The 20552-nt window shown below is 41.7% G+C and overlaps 1 protein-coding gene across 6 annotated transcripts in view; it reads left to right on the top strand.

Annotated features, from left to right (window-relative positions):
• Positions 1–20552, top strand: part of CCDC18 (coiled-coil domain containing 18) — a 71363-nt gene that overhangs the window by 518 nt on the left and 50293 nt on the right. For 3 of the 6 annotated variants that reach the window (XM_084637162.1, XM_084637160.1, XM_084637161.1), the window contains exons 2-9: positions 7842–7992; positions 8174–8348; positions 8581–8751; positions 11782–11891; positions 13873–14001; positions 15168–15264; positions 17141–17262; positions 17707–18016. In XM_084637162.1, the coding sequence (XP_084493288.1) occupies positions 7859–7992; positions 8174–8348; positions 8581–8751; positions 11782–11891; positions 13873–14001; positions 15168–15264; positions 17141–17262; positions 17707–18016 (1248 nt within the window). In that variant the 5' untranslated portion in view covers positions 7842–7858. Of the gene's footprint in view, positions 1–7841; positions 7993–8173; positions 8349–8580; positions 8752–10563; positions 10581–11781; positions 11892–13872; positions 14002–15167; positions 15265–17140; positions 17263–17706; positions 18017–20552 lie in introns of those variants that run through there. The other 3 variants (XM_084637163.1, XM_084637164.1, XM_084637165.1) reach the window with 3 other exon arrangements.

Here is a 20552-nt window from a genome sequence, read left to right as displayed (position 1 = left end):
CGGCGGGATCCCCAGGCCAGGGCCGGTGGCGGCGCCGCTGCTGCTCTTGGTCCTGCCTAGCCGGGGGCTGCATGGGGAAGTGGAGAGCTGCGTTGCTGAGCGGCGCGACGTGCTGCGCTCCGGGGCCGAGGAGCCGGGGTGGGTTCCCGGACTGGTGTTTGACTGGCTTGGCTGGTGGTGTGTGTGTGTGTGTGTGTGTGTTTTTTTTAACGGATTTGCCAGACAAATAATGTAATTTGGGCTTTTTTCCGTGGGTCTAAAGCCTGGCGCTATTCGGACAATACACTGGGATAGCTAATATTACAGGTTTCTGTGCCCAGCTACAGATGCAGCAGTGGTCCCACTTCTGCAGTTTAAGCGATAACAGATCATAACTGTTGATAATACTGTAGCTGTGGGCCCACCGACGCGCAAGCCCACCGCGTGTGTGTTGTGTGGGAGGGGGGCGGGGGGTGAGTCAGCTAGAGTGAGGAGCCTGGGATGTTCTCAATCTTATGTATGTGTTATCTCCTTAAATACTATAAGTGGCTGTTGAAGGGGGAGTTGCAGAGTTGCCTTGTGGTTGGGGGTTGAGGTTGCAGCGGGCTTGCCTTGTAGTGGGGGTGCTGGGCTTTTTGCATTTGAAAGGTGGTAAACCTAAGTGGTCACCAACCCGTGGCTGCTAAAAGTCCGGCGGGGCTAAGGCAGGCACCCTGCCTGCCCATGCCCTGCACCACTCCCGGAAGCAGCCAGCATGGTGCCCCTGTGTGGGGATAGGGAGTCTCCAGGCGCTGCTCCTGCCTTCAGGCTCTGCTCCCATTGGCCGGGAGGGGAGGGGTAGTGCACGGAGTCATGTGCGCGCACACACACACACAGCCCCCCTAGGCCACAGGGATGTCCCGGCAGCTTCCAGGAGTGGGACCAGGGCAGGCAGGAAACCTGCCTTAGCCCTGCTGCGCTGCCACCTGCGGTAAGTGCTGCCCAACAGGGGCCTGCACCCCTCCCATATCCCAACCCCCTGTCCCATCATTGAGCCCCCTGGTGGAGCCTGTACCCCAAACCCCCTCCCGCAACCCAACCTCCACCCCATCCCAGAGCCCCCCTCCTGCACCCAAAGTCTGTCCCAGAGCTTTCACACTCATCCCCTCCTGTACCCCTGCCCAGGCTCAGCCCGGAGCCCCCTCCACACTCCAAAGCCTGCACCCCCTCCAGTACCCCCTTCCCCAGCTCGGTGAAACTGTGAGTGAGGGTTGGAGAGAACAAGCGATGGGGGGAGGGGGGATGGAGTGAGCAGGGCAAGGCCTCAGGGAAGGGGCAGGGTAGATCTTGGGTTGCACTTAAATTCAGAAAGTGATCTTGCGCTTAAAAAAACTCCTATGGGCTGGGTAGGAGGGGCTCAGTCCTAGAGGCAGGGCTGGTACTGGGAGCAGAAGATCCGGGGACGACGACACACAAGGGTAAAGAAAGCACCATGCAAGGTTTCTTTCCTCTCTGCTGCTGTTGCAGATACTTGTATGAATAAAGCTTTCTTCCTCCTCACCCACCTGCTTCTGTTTGCCTGTCTAATCTGTGTATGTGTGTAGTGGCACTGGGCATGCTCGCTGGTGAAGGCCCCTCTCCCCAGAATTCCTTGCCAATGTGTCTTGAGTCTGACTGGGAGGAGCCACTTTAAGGATGAAATGAGAGGTCAGTCCACTATACCAGTGGTTCCCAAACTTGTTCCGCCGCTTGTGCAGGGAAAGCCCCTAACGCGCTGGGCCGGTTTGTTTACCTGCCGCGTCCGCAGGTTCGGCTGATCGCTGCTCCCCGTGGCCGCGGTTTGCTGCTCTGGGCCAGTGGGAGCTGCTGGACGACACTGGTGCACTCTGTGTGGGGCTACTGTTGAAGATCACATGGAAACTTCAGCTAGTGGAGAATATGACATCTTGTTCCATTAGTGATGTTCTTAGGTATGCAGGTACCTGGGTGATAAAAGCATAGTTAAATATACTTGCATGAGACACACACAACAGTTGTATTGTGTAGATTGTACTGGCTATCAGTTTTTTTTCTGGTCTAAATGTAATGCATGGGTCTTCCACTTATAAACTCCTATGTGGTTTGGGTTCTGGCGATTCTCTCCTTGTGTACCATTCTGACCACTGAAAGTAGTTGCTAACTTGCTAATGGTCCCCCATCTGAATTGTGAGAGCTCAGGGCATTGTGTTTTCTATATGAGAGGTCTGGGTTCTGAAATTCACTTCTGCCTTTGATCAGAAAAAAAATTAGGGTACCTCACAGTGTCCATGTTCACCAGGGTGGATTTGAAATCACATTGATTTAAATTACAATTTAAATCACTAGTCAGGAAGACTTGATTTAATCATGGATTTCTACATAAAAGTGCATTTTTTTTGGTTGTTACAACCTTTAATATATATTCTTCACAACTCACAGATAGATGTAGGTTTCATTTTTGGAAGATACACCCTATACATTTTTAAAGTGATTTATTTTGAAAACTTTTCAGAATACTTTTACAGCTATATCAGAAAATGAATAATTGTTTGGTTATTTCATTTATCAAAGCTAATTGGAGCAGGTATTTATGAAGTCATTGGGAGGTGAACTATCTCCAGTTCAACAGGTTAATCATTAATATTTGGAGGATTTTCTTGCCATGCTGTATTAGGAAGAGAAGATCACCAGACAGACATTTAAATTGTTTTATTTAACTAAGGGTATGTCTACACTACGAAATTAGGTTGAATTTATAGAAGTTGGTTTTTTAGAAATTGGTTTTATATATTCAAGTGTGTGTCCCCCCACAGAAAATGCTCTAAGTGCATTAACTTGGCGGAGTGCTTCCACAGTACCGAGGCTAGAGTCGACTTCCGGAGCGTTGCACTGTGGGTGGCTATCCCACAGTTCCCGCAGTCTCCGCTGCCCATTGGAATTCTGGGTTGAGATTCCAATGCCTGATGGGGCTAAAACATTGTCGCGGGTGGTTCTGGGTACATATTGTCAGGACCCCGTTCCCGTCTTCCCTCCGTGAAAGCAAGGGCAGACAATTGTTTCGCGCCTTTTTTCCTGAGTTACCTGTGCAGACGCCATACCACGGCAAGCATGGAGCCCGCTCAGCTCACTGTCACCGTATGTCTCCTGGGTGCTGGCAGACGCGGTACTGCATTGCTACACAGCAGCAGCAACCCATTGCCTTGTGGCAGCAGACGGTGCAATAGGACTGGTAGCCGTCATCGTCATGTCCGAGGTGCTCCTGGTCGCCTGTGTGAGGTCGATCAGGAGCGCCTGGGCAGACATGGGCGCAGGGACTAAATTTGGAGTGACTTGATCAGGTCATTCTCTTTAGTCCTGCAGTCAGTCCTATTGAACCATCTTATGGTGAGCAGGCAGGTGATACGGATTGCTAGCAGTCGTATTGCATCATCTTCTGCCAGGCAGGCAAGAGATGAGGATGGCTAGCAGTCCTATTGTACCATCTTCTGCCGAGCAGCCCTGAGATGTGGATGGCATGCAGTCCTTCTGCACCATCTGCTGCCAGCCAAAGATGTAAAAGATAGATGGAGTGTATCAAAACAAGAAATAGACCAGATTTGTTTTGTACTCATTTGCAAGCCCCCCCCTCGTCCCCCATCTAGGGGACTCATTCCTCTAGGTCACACTGCAGTCACTCACAGAGAAGGTGCAGCGAGGTAAATCTAGCCATGTATCAATCAGAGGCCAGACTAACCTCCTTGTTCCAATAAGAACAATAACTTAGGTGCACCATTTCTTATTGGAACCCTCCATGAAGTCCTGCCTGAAATACTCTTGATATAAAGCCACCCCCTTTGTTGATTTTAACTCCCTGTAAGCCAACCCTGTAAGCCGTGTCGTCAGTCGCCCCTCCCTGCGTCAGAGCAACGGCAGACAATCGTGCATCTGAGTTGAGAGTGCTGTCCAGAGCAGTCACAATGGAGCACTCTGAGATAGCTCCCGGAGGCCAATACCGTCAAATTGTGTCCACAGTACCCCAAATTCGAGCCGGCAAGGCCGATTTAAGCACTAATCCACTTGTCAGGGGTGGAGTAAGGAAATCAATTTTAAGAGCCCTTTAAGTCGAAATAAAGGGCTTCATCGTGTGGACGGGTGCAGGTTTACATTGATTTAACACTGATAAATTTGACCTAACGTCCTAGTGTAGACCAGGGCTAAAACAACAACGTTATGTATTCTTTCTACACCGGCAGAAGAAGCTACTGCTGTTAAAAGCCCACGAAAGCTTATGCCCAAGTACATTTGTTAGTCTCTAAGGTGCCGCAAGGACTCCTTATTGTTTTTGCTGTTAAAAGTGAGATGATCACTTCAACAGTCTCTGAATCCAAGAGTTTAAGTGACCTCCACCAGTTCACTGGTCTGACTTTCTTTAAAACATCATCAGCAAACATATATTTCTTGAATGGTTCACCCTTAGCTCTGAAGTTTATTATAGTTGGCATTATGGATGGATGATTGCTGGATATCCATGTCATAGCCAACTCCTCTTCTTCAGCAGTTAAAGTTTGACTCTGGTACTGAGTATTGAGAATATTTGCAAGAAAATGAGCTGGAGATCATGTTTGTCCCATTTGTTTTTTTAATGCTTGTAATTTAATTCCGTCATTGCATATTTCTCTTTTAAGATCTCACTCAATTCCTTCCAATTCTGAACAGTGTCAGCAACAGAACAGCTATTTCCTTGCATTTTGTTCTAGGCCAGTGGTTCCCAAACTTGTTTCGCCGCTTGTGCAGGGAAAGCCCCTGGTGGGCTGGGTCGGATTGTTTATTTGCTGCATCCACAGGTTTGGTCGATCGCGGCTCCCAGTGGCCGTGGTTCGCTGCTCCAGGTCAATGGGAGCTGCTGGAAGCAGCGCGGGCCGAGGGACGTACTGACTGCTGCTTCCAGCAGCTCCCATTGGCCTGGAGCAGTGAACTGTGGCCACTGGGATCCGCGATCGGCCGAACTTGCGGACGCGGCAGGTAAACATACTGGCCTGGCCCACCAAGGGCTTTCCCCGCACAAGCGACAGAACAAGTTTGGGAACCACTGTTCTAGGATATAGAAATAGGCTTCAGGGTACTCAGCATGTGTTCAAGATTTCTCTTAAGCCTAATGCTGAGCACTTTGGCTGTGACAGTGCCATCTATTTTTTCACGATTCTGTTCACAAACTGTCATCAGATTAGGCCAGTTCTTGATATAGTGCTCAAAACAGACCATTACTGAGTTCCATCGCATATCTTGTGGGAGAGTTAGTTTGGTTCCTTCCACTTTTTTCAGAGCAGGTACTGCAAAGTGGTTGTTACGGAAGTATTTTGCAATTTCAACAACATTAACCTTTATTTCTGGAACACTGAAGTCTTTGGTTAGGAGGTGTATCAAATGAGCACTTTAACTGTATGTTATTAGCTTGGGACTCTCTTCTAAATTTCTTCTCATCTTGGATACATTTGCAGCATGGTCTGTGACCAAGCTGCGTACTAGACATTTGAATTTTTTTTCAGTTTGTTATAGCTTTTACTGCTACTTCTTGTAAGTGTTCTGCTGTGTGTGCATTTCCTGATGTATCAATTGTTTCTGTAAGGAAGACATTACTTTCTTCTGTTGTCACACAAGCACATACAACAGGATCATTGTGGACATTGCTCCATCCATCAAGACTCAGGTTAACAGTTTTACCCACTAGACCTTTTGCATGCTGCTCAGTTTCTCTTTCATATGCTTTATCCAGCAATTTGCCTGTGACATCTCCTTTGGGTGGACTGTATCCTGGTCTTAATGACTGAACCGTGTTAATGAAGTGTGGGTTCTCAATCATACGGAAAGGAGAGTTTGTTGCATAAACAAACCGGGCAATTTTTTTCATCAATTACCTCTTTTTGTAATTTGCTGGGTTTTATCACAAATTTTTCTGTGGTTGTTTCTGGATGATGGAGAATTCTTTTTCTTTTTGCTACTGTGGCTATGTGAAATATATGATGTGATTGAAACACTATCATTGGCAGATAACTCTGAAACTATAGAAAATGATGGCGATCTTGAAGGTGGATAGTCTTCAGAATCCTGTATGTTGAGGATGGATTCTCGTAAACAAAATAAGTCAATGCAGTTATTTAATTATTATTACCATACTGCTTATTTAGTATTCCTCATTGCATTCACTGACACTCCGTACTACTTTAAAAGTGAAATTGTAAAAGGAAGTTCTGCCTATTTCAGCTATTTATTTTTTATCACAACTGCATCTAAAATGGTAGTACACTAGAGTAACAGCTATATTTTTTTTGTTCAAACATGAGAATTCAAGTCCAGAAGGAAGATGGGCAGTCCTTAAGAAAGAAGTATGAAATAAAAAAAGTTTAACCACCTGAAGATCCTGCATGTTCAGACATGTTCCTTTCATAATCTTCAGCGCAGTTTCCTCCTGAGAAGGAGCGCTTCTCATGATGTTGTTTCATTCGGGCAGCCAGGCCTTGCGTTTCTTTGTTGCACTGTTTGCATTTTGCATGCATGCCTGTGTTACCCACAGGTAGAGGAACTTCATTAAAATATTCCCAAACTGGGTCTCTCTTATGGCCTGCTGCCATTTTAGGTTTTCCCTTCTAGTGAGAGAATGGTATGGTAGATCTCAAATCAATGAAGGCTACACTCAAAGACCTCAAGACTTCTGGAATATGCTGCTCAAACAGTTTCACTTTTGTTTCTGCTGCCTGTCCCTCCCTTCTCACATTTCTCTCCAGGCTTCTTCTCCTTGTCCAGATCTATACCACCCTGAACAATCTTCTATTCATTGAACTTTTTGAAACTTTTCACTTTTAGAGAGAGGTAAGGGATTGACTCTCTGTACACAAATTTGCAGAGGGAGAATAGGGTTGAGCTCTGTCTGTTGTTTCTCACTTCTATATATTATTTATTTAAAACATTTTTGCTGTTTAACAAGCATGTTATCTCTGGAGACACAAATCTACAGTTTGAGAACTGCAAAACTGAGCCTCTCTGGTGGTATCTTCTAGACTGAGCACTGAGTCCCATTGGGTAGATAGAAAGATTAACCTAAATAATCTATACAGAAGCCCCTGGAACTCCATAAAATTGGGTCCCTGATCCATGAACTATTGGAACTTACTTTCAAAACTTTTCTTAAACATTAAATGAATATATTGTTTCATACTATAGAATTAGAATTTATAATTCCTATTCCATGATGAGATCTCTTTGAGCTATAATGTATCTTAATTGAAACTATCTTTAGATAGGTTTTCCCCCCCGCCTCAAAAAGCACTTTATCAAAAAAACCTGATTTAAATAAAATCCAATTTTTTTTTTAAATAATTGATTTTTATCCACCCTGATGCTCCAGGACTTTTTTAAGTAAGTGAGATGCACTGAGAGTTAAATATTTTTTTATTTTGTGCAGTGTTTCTTTAATTGAAAAGAGCAGATGTGCCTAATGACTATCAACGGTACATATTTTCTAGATCATAAGCCAATTCTTCATTCTATTCTATTTCTTTTTTAGAAAATAAACCTATTCTTCAGCTATTTGTACTTAGTAACCCTAGTATGCTCATTCCTGTCACTTCTCAGGCGTAGGAAAGATGTGCGTATTAAAACACAAATATATTTGTTAACAAAGAGAATAAAGAAATAGCTAAGTAAAAACAATTGTATATAGATATGCTTTCAAGTTTTTATTGGTATGAAAGGAGGCAATAAGTGAGACTTTGTATGTAAGGAAAACAAATATACATAAAACCTTTTAAAATATTGAAAAAATATCTGCTACTTTCTAGAAATAGTGTACAATGATGACAAACTAAATTTTAATATTAAACTTATTTTAGACAAATGTAGAGTACCAATGGAATCCAATTTATGGATTTACCATAAAAAAGATGATGATGAAGAACTCTTGCTTGCAAATGTAGAGGCATTAAGGAATCAACTGAGGAAGACTGAGAGAAATCTACAAAATCTAGGGGAAGAGCTTTCCAGGTACGTGTGTATTTAAAAGAAAGAAGAGAACTAGGCTGTAAGTCTTTCCAGTAGTTTAAATCTATATTATTCACTATATTATTGTAACTCATTGTCTGTCTTTGTGTTTTGTTTCTGTTATATTTGGTAAAAACACTACTGGAGGGGGAATGCTTATTATTGTTTTGTTTTTGTATCCTAGTACTAGTTCGAGTGAACAATCTGTCCACAGCTCTCATTTCAGTGAGTTTGTTGGACTAACATTGGAAGATCTTGATGAGCTGAGCTGCACTGAATTTCAAAATTATTCAGCTCATAAGAGTGCTGGTAAAATGTCCCACCAGAGCAGGGATTCTCAAAGAAAATCCCAAACCAAAGTAAGTATTTATTTATTTTTGGTGCCATGTTTGTTTTACACATTTGTGATTTTTATGAACATTTGACTTTACCCTTTCATTTGTAGGCTTCTCAGCTAATATATAGTAAGCACTGGGGAGTTAAGCATGGTAACATATTGCTGATAAGTCATAGAAATAAGATGTTTTAAAAAGTTTGGCCTACAAAGATGCATTGTTGATATACATATATATATATTTTTTTAACCTCAAGTCTTACCCAGTGTCCGCTCCTTTTAATAAAAGTATGGAACAAGAAAATGAGCATCTTAGAGAGAAGCTGAACGCCCTTCGAGAGCAAAATGCATCTTTTACTTCCCAGAACCACTGTCTAATGAATAAAATTGAAACTATCAACTTTGAACTGACTCAGTCAAAAACGAGAGTGAGTATCTTAGAAGGATTACTCCTGGGAGAATTCTGTGCCTAAAAATTATATGTACAATATTTTAAAATTCTGCAAATTTTATTTGTCAAATAAATAAATAAATGTGGCTCCAATATGGCAGTGAGGCGCATAGGCCACTGGCTGCACTGAGGTGGGAGATCACCCTGAAGCCCCCCCTTCCTCTGATCACAAACTTGGCAGTGAGGCTGAACCTGACCCTGACACAGTGTAAGGGCTGGACCTGCCCCAGAAACACCCTGGGGCTCTGCGCCAGGTGTGGGTGGGCAGGCTCAGCCCATCAGGATTCAAGAGTAGAGGGGCTTAGTGTGGGGAGATTGCCCCACACAGAAACCTATCTGGGTGCAGGTGGCTCAGAGGGAGATCTGGATGCACAGGGGCAATGGGACTCTGCTGGGGATCCAGGTGAAGGTGGTTGGGGCTCAGCACAGGGCAGGGTCTGGGTGTGGAAATATGGGGCTCAGTTCGGGGGGTCTAGGTGTGGGGGGGCTCAATGGGAGGGTCTGCAGAGGATCCAGGTGCAGCTGGTTGGGGATCAGTGGGGTGGGGGATTGGGGGTGGGGATTTGTCAGAGGAGGCCAGGTGTGTGGGGGGGTAGGGTTTGTCAGGGTTGAGGGTTTGATGAGCCTCCTTAAGGGGGTAGCCTCAGCTGTCTGCCGAGGGCTCCTGCTTCCCTCCCCCATGATTGTCTTATCCTCTTTTTCTTCTCTATCCCCCTGCCCCCATTCTCCTCCTTCTGCCCTATTCCACCCTCCCTTTCTTCCCCACTGCCTCTTCCCCCCCCCCCCCATTCTCTCAGTTTCCCTAGCCCCACTTTGCACAGAAAACAGGAAGGCTCCCAGCACACAGAAGGGGAGCACGACTGGCACTAGGACCCAGGAGTCAGTGTTCAGCCGCAGAGTCTGGAGCAGAGAGGCATCCTCCTTCAGCTGGGCAGCTCTGCACTTGCAGAAATGGGGGGGCAGGAGGCAGTGGCACATAAACCCGTGTGCCTCCTACCATGCCTCACCTCTGTTTGGAGGGGGCAATCCTCCCAAAAACCTGCACCCATGGTCATCTCTCCTCCTCTTCCACCCCCCTCTTCACTTTGCTTCCCTGCTGTTTTCTACAGGGAAGCGCAGGAATTTGCGGGGGGCGTTTTCTGCAGGCGCATAGTAATGCCGAATCCCCCCCAGGAGTAAAGGATGAGTACGTGGTCTCTAGCAACACAAAATATCTTAGAAAAATAAATCACTGGTAACTATATTGTAGTTTTGAGTAGAATATACCGGTTCACCTTGGATTAATCTACTTAAAATCTATAAATAATCTATTATTTATTTGTATAGTAGTAGCAAGTAGGAACCCTAGTCAAGGACCCATTGTTCTAAGTGCTGTACAAACATAACAAAATGACAGTCTGTGCCCCCAAAAGCTTACAATCTAAGTCTAGTAATAAAGATGCCCTGTAACCTATACAGGAAGTAACTTGATAAATTATTTTAGCATTATACATAAATATATTTGCAGTATATCTGCCTGAGCCGAATTGGGCTCCTATATACATATTAACAATGAGAACTGAAGAAGGCTGGTCTTATTTCTAAATAAAGAGCAATATGTCTGATGTGTAGAGAAAGTGAAGATGAGTTATGAGGGAATATTGCAGACCATGGAGAGAGGTAGATTGTTAATATAATTTACACATATATTTAAAAAATACGGATACTTGAATTAAAGAAATACTATTTTGCTTGTTTACACAGAATCTTTCTAAAATCTTTGCAGACTACAGCATTGCAGGAATATTGTGAAACACAGTTACTGAAGTAAGCCACTCTATTGTGTGCATGTTGGTCTGCAGAATAAATATTATAGTATATTATAATTTGCAACTGTGCTTCTCAGACTCTATGCAGAGGACAAGTGATGCTGGAGAAAAAACAAAGAGGAAGAGATAACAGCTAGTGAGAGTGAGAGGGCAAAGAACAAACTACCATATATACTCATTCATAAGCCGAATTTTTTTTAGTAAAAAAGGAAGCATCAGAGAAGGGGGCCAGCTTATGAATGGTTATAGAGTGGGAGAGGTGGGACACAGCCCCTTCCCCTGAGAGAGGGGGTAAAGAGAGGCAGCACAGCCAGAAGGGAAGAGGTGGGGCAAGAGTCTCTCCACTTCTGGCAATGCTGCTCTCCCCCAACCTTTGAAGCAGCTGCAGCTCCGGGGCTGGTAGGCTGCGGCCACGCTGCCCAGGCTGCCGGAGCAGCTCTGGCCAGGCCAGAGATGACATCCCCTAGCCCGCCCCAGCTAAGGTGGGAAGAGAGAGGATGGGAACAGTGTGTGGGTCCTGGGCTAGGGGTGGGGTCATATGGGGGGTGGTCACAGGGGTTACTCCCTTGACCCCCAGCTTCTCCCCCCCACCTCCCAAAAAATTTCCCCACCAGTTGCTGTCCTGGCCTGTCAGGGTAAGCAGCTGGTGGGCCGGGACACTTTGTTTACTTTAGTTTACCTCCGTGCCTGCGGACACTTAAGGTAAACAAACCGTCTCGGCTCGCCAGCAGCATATCCTGATGGGCTGGGAGCCAAAGTTTGCCGACCCCGGAATTATAGGGTCGGTTTATGAATGGGTCATAAAAATTGCCCATTTTTACTTCGCCATCTTGGGTGGGTGGGGGGGTCGGATTATAAACAAACCAGCTTATGATCGAGTATATATGGTACTCATTTTTCTGGCTTGTAAGGGGAAAATGGAGGAATATTAATTTTTGGAGGAAAAAATTGTTTTGGTATGTTAAAAAAGAATTTGTTTACAGTTGTCTCAGAGAGGAATGGTATTTATGGAATGGTATTGTGCAAAACTGAAGGGAAAGCTTGAAGTCAGAGTGAATATGGTGTGGAAATATCCTGGCAATTTCTATAGCAGGGTTAGGCAGACAATGTCATTCAATTATGCAACAACCTTTTGGCACAATTCATTGTAGGGTATGTTTGCAAATTTTAATGAAGTCCCAAATATGTTTATATTTCAGATCTCTTTTCTTGAATCAGCTTTAGGTACACATTCAGTCAGTATTCCTATGTTAGAAGAACAGATTGCAAATTTGGAAGCAGAAGTTACGGCTCAAGATAAAGTCCTGAGGTAGAAAATGTTCTTTTCCCCTCCCTTATAAAACTTTTGGTCTATTTGTTTAATTCACCATATTTTCTGTTCCTGGGAAAAACTGATTCCTTCCAAATCTAGTGCTTTTCATCAGAACCATTACGGAGTTTTGAAATGTGTCCTTGAGAAGTTGCCGATTTATGTGTGTTATATTGGTGTTTTATATTAGTGTATGTAAGATATGATGAAATGTGTTCTAAGAATTAAAAGTAATTGATGAAGATTTGGTAAAATAAACAAACTAGTTTATAACCTGGGGTAAACATAAATGTGCTCCTACCATTGAGATTATATATACATTGCAGAAATATAGACATTTGTGCCCATTGTACAATGAGCAAACTTTTTGTCTTCTCAAATATATCCACTTACTACACTAGAATCAATCATGGCTGTCCAAATAAAACTTACCTAAGCAAAGTGTCCTGCTTGTCCCCGAAAGTTGTCAGTCACTAAAGCCACACATTGACTTACATGCTTCATTTGCTTAAGTATACTGTAAGAACTTGATCTATCTGCTGAAGCAGATTTCACTGTCTGTGTAAGTAGCATTAGATTTGGCCCTTTTGGACACACTTGTAATCTTCAAAACCATAGAATACTTTAAAAAAACAGACAAAATTTCTCCTGGCAAACAAATACAAAAAGTCCTCCACTTTCGCAATAACACTTTCATTTTCTCATCCACATAAAACAGAGAGATACACAGCTGTTGCAAACCCTGTTATAGAAGCAAGTTGAGACACTTTCTTTGCAAATATATTTTACATTGTTTTATATGTCTGTGGGTTTTTTTTAAACAAATGTAATGATGCATGATAGAGCACTAAGATCTCCTTTGCACTTAGTGTGGCAGGGCTATCACAAGAACACACTCAGTCCTCTGTCCCCTGCATTGCTAAGGATAAAACAGATATTCCACTGGTCACTACTATGTATCTCTATAATGATTATATACAAATGAAGGCAGTGTCTTATAAATAGATTTGGAAGGATCAAATTTTTATCAATTAATGTCGGTAAACATCAATTTCACCATACACACACAAATCACTGAAAAAATATTTCCATGGATGATGATTGAAATTTTCTGATCGGCAAAGTAAGAAAAATGTTGCTTGAGAACTTATTAGAGTCAAAATCCAGTGATTTAGACTTTTGAATTAGGCTTGTTAGAAATGGACTAGCAAATGAATAGTAAAAACAGGTATGATTTGTTGAGTTAATGATATTTGATATGTGATGTTGACAGTTTGTGTGGTAATGGTTTATAAAACTCTTAAAAGACATTGAGATTCAAAAAGTTGTCGTTAAATAATTGTCTGACCTCCTCCACATAATTTTCTGCAACTGTGAAAATTTAAATCAATAAAAATTGATTTAAGAAAGTCCTTAAATATTTATATTATCTCTCAAAATTATAATAAATCAAATTCTGCCAAGCCTGCTTATAAATTGACTCTGAATTTTGTGTAAGGTGACTTTCCTGATTATTATTATTTTATTATTATATATTTGTATTGCAGTGGTACCCAGAGGCCTGGACCAAGATAGGGCCCCACTGTGCTGGAAGCTGTACAAACAGATAGTAAATGAAAATTCCTACCACAAATTGATTAAAATCTCAATATGCAGTTTAATAAGGATGAAAATAGGCAAAACTTACTTTACAAAATAAGTAACTTTATTAATTTTAATATCTTTAATTGGGTTAGTCCTTATTGTATTAGCTCAAATACAGGATTGTTGCTTTCTTTGGATAGAGAGGCTGGTAAAATGATTTCCCATATATCAGACTAGCTAGTCCCCCTATTGAACTTCATATATGGAAAAGGGGAAAAAAAATTGCTATTTGATATCTATCCACCAAACCAAATGCTTCTGATATAAAAAGCTACCTGCTAATTTTTTTTTTTTTTTTAAAAGTTGTGGTCTAATAATTCTTAATTTCTTTTTCTAGAGATGCAGAAGATAAATTAGAGCAAAGCCAGAAAATGGTGGTAGAAAAAGAACACATTTTGCAAAGGTTTAAAGAAGAATATAAAAAATTGAAAATGGATTTAATTGATCGAAGCAAGCAAGGGAAGAGGTGATTTATATAATTAAAAACAAGCAAAACTTTTCTAGTAGAAAATATTTTACTAATGTGCAAATTCCCCCTCTCCAATTATTAAATATTATTTTCTGCCACCAAGTTGTCTTTTCTTTATGGGTGTATTGTAGAAGAAAAAGGGAGGAAAATCAAGTTTGTTTAAAGGTGACCTGCAAGATTAAGATTATTATTATTATTTTTTTTAATTTAAATTTGAACGGTGTCTGTTTTGTTTTTTGTTTTTATCCTGGCAATATCCAATGATCCCTGTCCCAGTATCACTCATTAAAACACACCTTTATTTGGCAGCGATAGGTTAGCTAAATAAACTTTTTTTCTTTTTTTTGTAAATACAAAAAAACCCCTGATGATGCAATGCTCAGGTGAAAGTTGAAATACATGTTCAAAGTCTATTTTTGCTACAATAATTTTAACTCATCCTCACTACACTTGTATGGAAGCATAAATGTAAAAATATAGACCCTGAACTTGCAAAGACTTATGCATCTGTTTAACTTTACACACTCCGAGTAGTCCCTGTGAAGTCATTAGGACTACTCAGTGCGTAAAGTTCTTTACATATGTAAATTTTTGCCAGATTGAGATCATAAAGAGTTATCAAAAATACCACTTAAATGTAATGTGACAGTCAGTCTTGCTGTGGGTATAATATCTTTTGAATTTCCAGAGGTTTGGAAGCATCTCTCAGGCTTAACAGTGCAGTAATAGTATTTTCTTTTTTTAAAGACAAAAGAGAGGAAGAAATAAAACGGGTAGGCACTAATCCGTTTATATAATTGCACTTTCACAATCAAAGATGTATTTGGATTTGAATGTAGTGGATGCCATGTGGACCCAGGGCTTGAAGGGGTACAGCAGTGATTTTGCTCTTAAATTCTTAGCCTTATTATTGCTTGGATGTAGCTTATTTAATATATTTGCAGATATGCCTAATTTTTTTTTAAACATGAAGCAGTAATTCATGTGATAAGTTAAAGTCCATTTTATTTAAAAAGTTGTATCTAAAGGAACTGGAAAGTTGAAAGGAAGCTCAGTTACCCTATGCTATTTAATTTATTCTTTGTATTTCAAGTTTGGGTAATTTGGGAGATAGTTATATCAGTATTGTACCAGTATTTAAAAATGACACTTTTTTTTTGTAGAGCTGAACAGCAAAGAAACGAGGCTCTGTTTAATGCTGAAGAGCTGACGAAAGCTTTTAAAAAATACAGAGAGAAAATAACTGAAAAACTTGAAAAGGTAAGACTTGATTATCTGTAGTTTTTGGCCACACAATTTGGATTTAAAATGGAAACTGGAATCCATTTGGTCATATCTAAATGCTAAATGTCAACAGCCTTGGTTCCATTGCATAAGAAATGGGGTAGAAGGAAGCCTACTGTAACTTATTTTACTTAGCCAACATTTCTGAAGTGTGTGAATAAAACATATTTGTAGCCAGCCCCACATTCAAAGGGTTAGCAGAAGAAATTTTTATTTATACTTTTTTAATCACAAAGGCTTAAGTGAATTTGCTGCATCACTGTACCCATGGTAGGGACAAACTATTAGAATAGGTTTTCTGTTCCCTGTGCCATGGCTACAGTGGGAAAGCAACTCTCATAAGCAGCATTAACAGTATATAGGGAGACTTTGGAAAAAACTGTCATTTAGAGTGCTTGATAAGTATTGTTACCCTTTTTGACCCAAGTGACTAGTCAAAGTTTGTGGCCCTGCGGATTGTTCCAGTTGGGTGGAGAAATTGACAATGGTCTGGTGGCTTTGATGTAATCTTGTTTATTTACAAAGAATGTCCAAAGTCCTGTTTCTCTCAACATAGAAGGAACAAAATAAATGAGATGGTTTCTTTGCTCATAGCACCAAACTCTTTCAGACAGCTTGTTCAGGCTGTCTGTGTCTGGAATTCATTCTGCATGTCTCTGTGGTCCTTCAGTTTGACCTGCGTGTCTTTCTTCCTTTCTTCCTTCCTTCCTCACACCCATCCCCTTAGTCAGAGACTATATGGAGCCCTTCGCTCACTACATCCGCTTACTGCGTTGGCTCACGTACCCTCTTTGTCTTAATTGGAGCTCCATAGCTGTCTTTCACAGGTATCTTAAATGAGGGGTGGCTGTCACAACAATTTAGATGAGGTTTAACCCAAACAACAACAGTATCTATCATACAAATATATTATCACACACAACTCACCTTTTCTCCTTTTAGTTATAAAGTAAGCTCTGAACTCTTGCAACCAAGCTTTTTCTTTTTGTTTCAAGAATATGCCTTGAAAATTCTAAGGAGGTCAATGCAAAATTAGGATGAAGGGAAACCTAGGCTTGACTAATCCATCCCATGCCTCCAGCAGGAATACCTACTTATTCATTATAGCTATCAAGAAAACAAATAGCTTCCATAGGTAGATTATATGTCCATAGTGTGTTTTAAATTAAAAAAATAGTGAGTATGGCCATTTTTGCTAGGTAGTCTATTTCTCATGTGGAATCTGCTGGCTGAAAACCCCTTTTATCTGACATGTAAACAAAACTATCTTATTCACGTTCGCTGCATTCTCTTAGCTGTGAGTACTAAATTAGGGTGGCCACGTTTTAGTCCCTCCTGGCTGTCTATAAATCATCCAGAGGAACCCATGCTGGGAGCAAAGTTGAGGAGAAATTGAGCATGAACTGTTTGTCCCTAATTTTACCTTCCATGGCTATTACGGTGTAAGTCTGTAATTTTTTCTCTTGGGTAGGAAAAGGAGTCAAGGAATCACATAAGCCTTCAGCAGTTGCCCCTGAAGGCGAATTTGCCATTGGTTAAGCTTCTTTGGTCATGGAGATTGGCAAGACTGTGCTACATACCTTGACATTACTGCTGACCAAAAGTAGGCCCTAAAATACCAAAGAGATTCTTCCTTTTTTTCCTTGTCAACTAAAGAAAAAGCTTTTTTCTTGCTCTCCCATGCCTCAGAACAGCACTCAGTATGGTTACTTGTCTGTCTACTCTAAAGGAAATGAGATAGTAGCAATCTTTGCAGTATAAAGCAGCTTAATTTGTTTATTCTTTGTCAGAATATTCTTTGACTATTTGTGGCTTAAATCATTGTTTTCATCATTATACAACGTTTTTTAAGGTTCAAGCTGAAGAAGAAACTTTAGAGAAAAAATTAGTTAATTGTGTAAAAGAAAAAGAAAAGTTGCATGAAAAATGTGTTGCCTATAGAAATGAACTTGAAATCACAAAGAAACAATTAAGGTAAAAGTGTTTCTTCTTATTATTTTTTTTAAATTGATATATCTGTTTTACCATGTTTCTGGATTTCTCTATCTTCAAAATAGTTACAGTGGCTTTGGCATATCTCTCAGCACCCTGACAACATTTCAGCCTTTAACTGGAGGGACCAATCGCAAGAATGAGAGGATAATTTAGTCTCCATGTTGTTTTATTCCTTAGCTTCTCTGCTTTTGGCACTGAGAAAAGACTACTGAGAAGTTAGTCTCTTTTAGACTCCCAGATGAATGAAGATAATTAATCAATTTTTGTGTGGGGTGCCTTTCTGCCAGTATCTGATAGCCGAAGTCCTAGCAAAACTCCAGCCTTCTAGAGTTTTTGTTGAACTAGCCTTTATAGTGTGTGTGTGTGTGTGTGTGTGTGTGTGTGTATGTATGTATCTATATCTATTTGTTTTGTTTTTTGTAGCCAATTAAAGGATGAGAACCGTAGTGCAAAAGAAGAGATGAAGAGTCTAGAGGCAAAAAACACTGAAATTGTGTCACAGCTTACACAGTCTGAACAGAAGATCCTGAAGCTTGAGGGTGAACTTAATGACAAAGTAGTAGTACTTAAAGAGAAAAGTGCCCTAGTAAGTGAAAATGCAGAGCTAAAAGCACTTATTGCACAGCAAAATGATCGCCTAAAATTATGTCATCAAGAAATTGAGGATTCAAGAGAAGAACTGAGCACCTTGGAAACTATTATCTCCCAGTTGTCGCTAGGTACATCTAAAGAGGTACAGTAATTGATAAATCATTATAAATTTGTATTGTGCACCTTGTAGAATCCTAATCTGGTACTATCTGGAAATGTTGCTTATCTTCTTAGGGGCTGTCTGTATATTGTTTTTTCTGCTTCCAAAATGCACTGATGAAGATACAGTAATGTTTAATTAAACATTTTACTTTAGCTGAATCAAGAAAGTGTGTGTCTGAACTCTCAAGAATGTAGAAACTGCAGTACTGGAGCAGATATCTGTCTAGTTTTGTACCCTGCCTCCTTCTGTGGCCTGCACTGATTCTTCAGTGGCAGACTTACTCTCCAAAACACAACTAAGTAATACAGTGATTAGGGGGCGGGGCTTCACTGACTAGGGGTCCTATAAAGGTAGCAGCCAGTCAGGCAGCAGCACAGACAGCTGCAGCAGCACAGGAGCTAGCAAACAGAGCTGTAAACAGGGGAGTTTGAGTGGGAGTTCTGTTGGAGGAGAAGGTATTTGTGTTTGTTTGGCTTTGTATTGGTAGTATTTGTATTTGTAGAGGCTTGTAGGGGCTTTGTGCTGGGAGAGAAGCTGAGCCCTGATTAGGGGGCGGGGCTTCACTGACTAGGGGTCCTATAAAGGTAGCAGCCAGTCAGGCAGCAGCACAGACAGCTGCAGCAGCACAGGAGCTAGCAAACAGAGCTGTAAACAGGGGAGTTTGAGTGGGAGTTCTGTTGGAGGAGTTTGTCTTGTGGTGCTTGTGTGGGGTTTGGTTTTGCTGTGGGTGGTGGTGTTTTGGTGTGGTTTGTGTTTCCCAGATTAACAGGATTTAGGTGGGAAGGCTGACAGATTCAGAGGTGGCAGTGGGAGTGACCCATGTAGCAGATGACACAATGAAGATGACTGGATGTGGAAGCTGTGGTATGTACATGATCCTGGAGGGGGCACCTGGTAAGAGTTTTGTCTGCATGAAATGCCGTCTGATAAAGCTGATGGAGGAAAAGATCAGAGGTTTGGAGATGCAGGTGGAAAGTCTGGTAGAGTTTAGGAAGGGGTTTGAGCAGATTATGGAGCAAAGACATGAGGTATCTGAAGGGAAAAGCTCAGACTTGCAGATGGAAGCAGGACTAGGGAATTTTGAGGGGAGACTGGGTGAGGAAAGTGGTCAGTGGAAGCATGTGACTAAAAGAACTAGGCAGAGGAAAAGACGGGCTAGTGAAGGAGAAATAGAGCTTCAGAATAGGTTTGCAGAGTTGGAAAATGAAGAAGGGGCTCAGCAGGTAGTCACTGAAGGTGACAGGGCAAGGAAGAAGAGAAGAGCGGTTAGTCCTATAGGAAAAGGGGAAGAGTTAATTGAGATTACACCAAATATGAGCCCCAGGAGGATACAGGATGGGTTAAAAAGGATTACAAGGGAGAATGGGAATGGAAAAAACTTGCAGCCAGAGGGAACAGGGGATAGACTGGAGAATAGCACCGTCACTAGGAAAAGGCAGGTCTATGTGATTGGGGACTCTTTATTGAGAAGAATAGATAGGCCTGTAACCAGAGCTGATCCAGAAAATAGGAGGGTGTGCTGTCTTCCAGGTGCTAAGATACGGGATGTAGACCTGAGGTTAAAAAGGATTCTAAAGGGAGCGGGAAAGAATCCCCTAATTATCCTTCATGTGGGAACAAATGATACGGCTAGATTCTCACTGGAAAGTATTAAGGGACACTATGTTAGGCTGGGGAGGACGCTTAAGGAAATTGAGGCTCAGGTGATCTTTAGTGGGATTTTGCCTGTTCCTAGAGAAGGGCAACAAAGGTGTGACAAGATTATGACTATCAATAGATGGCTTAGGCAGTGGTGCTATAAGGAGGGCTTTGGGATGTATGGCCATTGGGAGGCATTCATGGATAGAGGACAGTTCTCTCGGGATGGACTTCATCTGAGTAGGGAAGGAAATAGACTTCTAGGATGGAGGCTGGCACAACTGATTAAGAGAGCTTTAAACTAGGAATTTGGGGGAGATGGTTGGGAGATGTCCAGGTAATCTCCACGCCAGAATTTAGCATAGAGTGGAAAGAAAATGAAGTAAGAGTGGATACAGCTGTAGGTAGGAGGAAGGGCAGTGTAGATACAAGTCTAATAGGTTATACTGGTAGTAAAATAACCGTGCCTAATAGGGTACAGAATGTGAGTGAGGCCAAACAGCAAAAATTAAGATGTTTGTACACTAATGCAAGGAGCCTAGGTAACAAAATGGAGGAACTAGAGTTACTGGTGCAGGAAGTGAAACCAGATATTATAGGTATAACAGAGACCTGGTGGAATAGTAGTCATGACTGGGCTACAGGTATTGAAGGGTATGTGCTGTTTAGGAAAGACCGAAATAAAGGTAAAGGTGGTGGAGTAGCACTGTATATCAATGATGAGAGAGAATGTAAAGAAATAAGAAGCGATGAAATGGATATGACTGAGTCTGTCTGGGCAATAATTAAATTGGGGAAGAAAACTATTAGAGCCTCCCCTGGGATAGTGCTTGGGGTGTGCTATAGACCGCCGGGATCTAATTTGGATATGGATAGA

Source organism: Lepidochelys olivacea, assembly GCF_965140295.1.
Source record: "Lepidochelys olivacea isolate rLepOli2 genome assembly, chromosome: 8".
Taxonomy (NCBI): domain Eukaryota; kingdom Metazoa; phylum Chordata; order Testudines; family Cheloniidae; genus Lepidochelys; species Lepidochelys olivacea.
The sequence above is the reverse complement of the archived record's forward strand: the minus strand, read 5'-3'. Positions and strand labels throughout refer to the sequence as shown.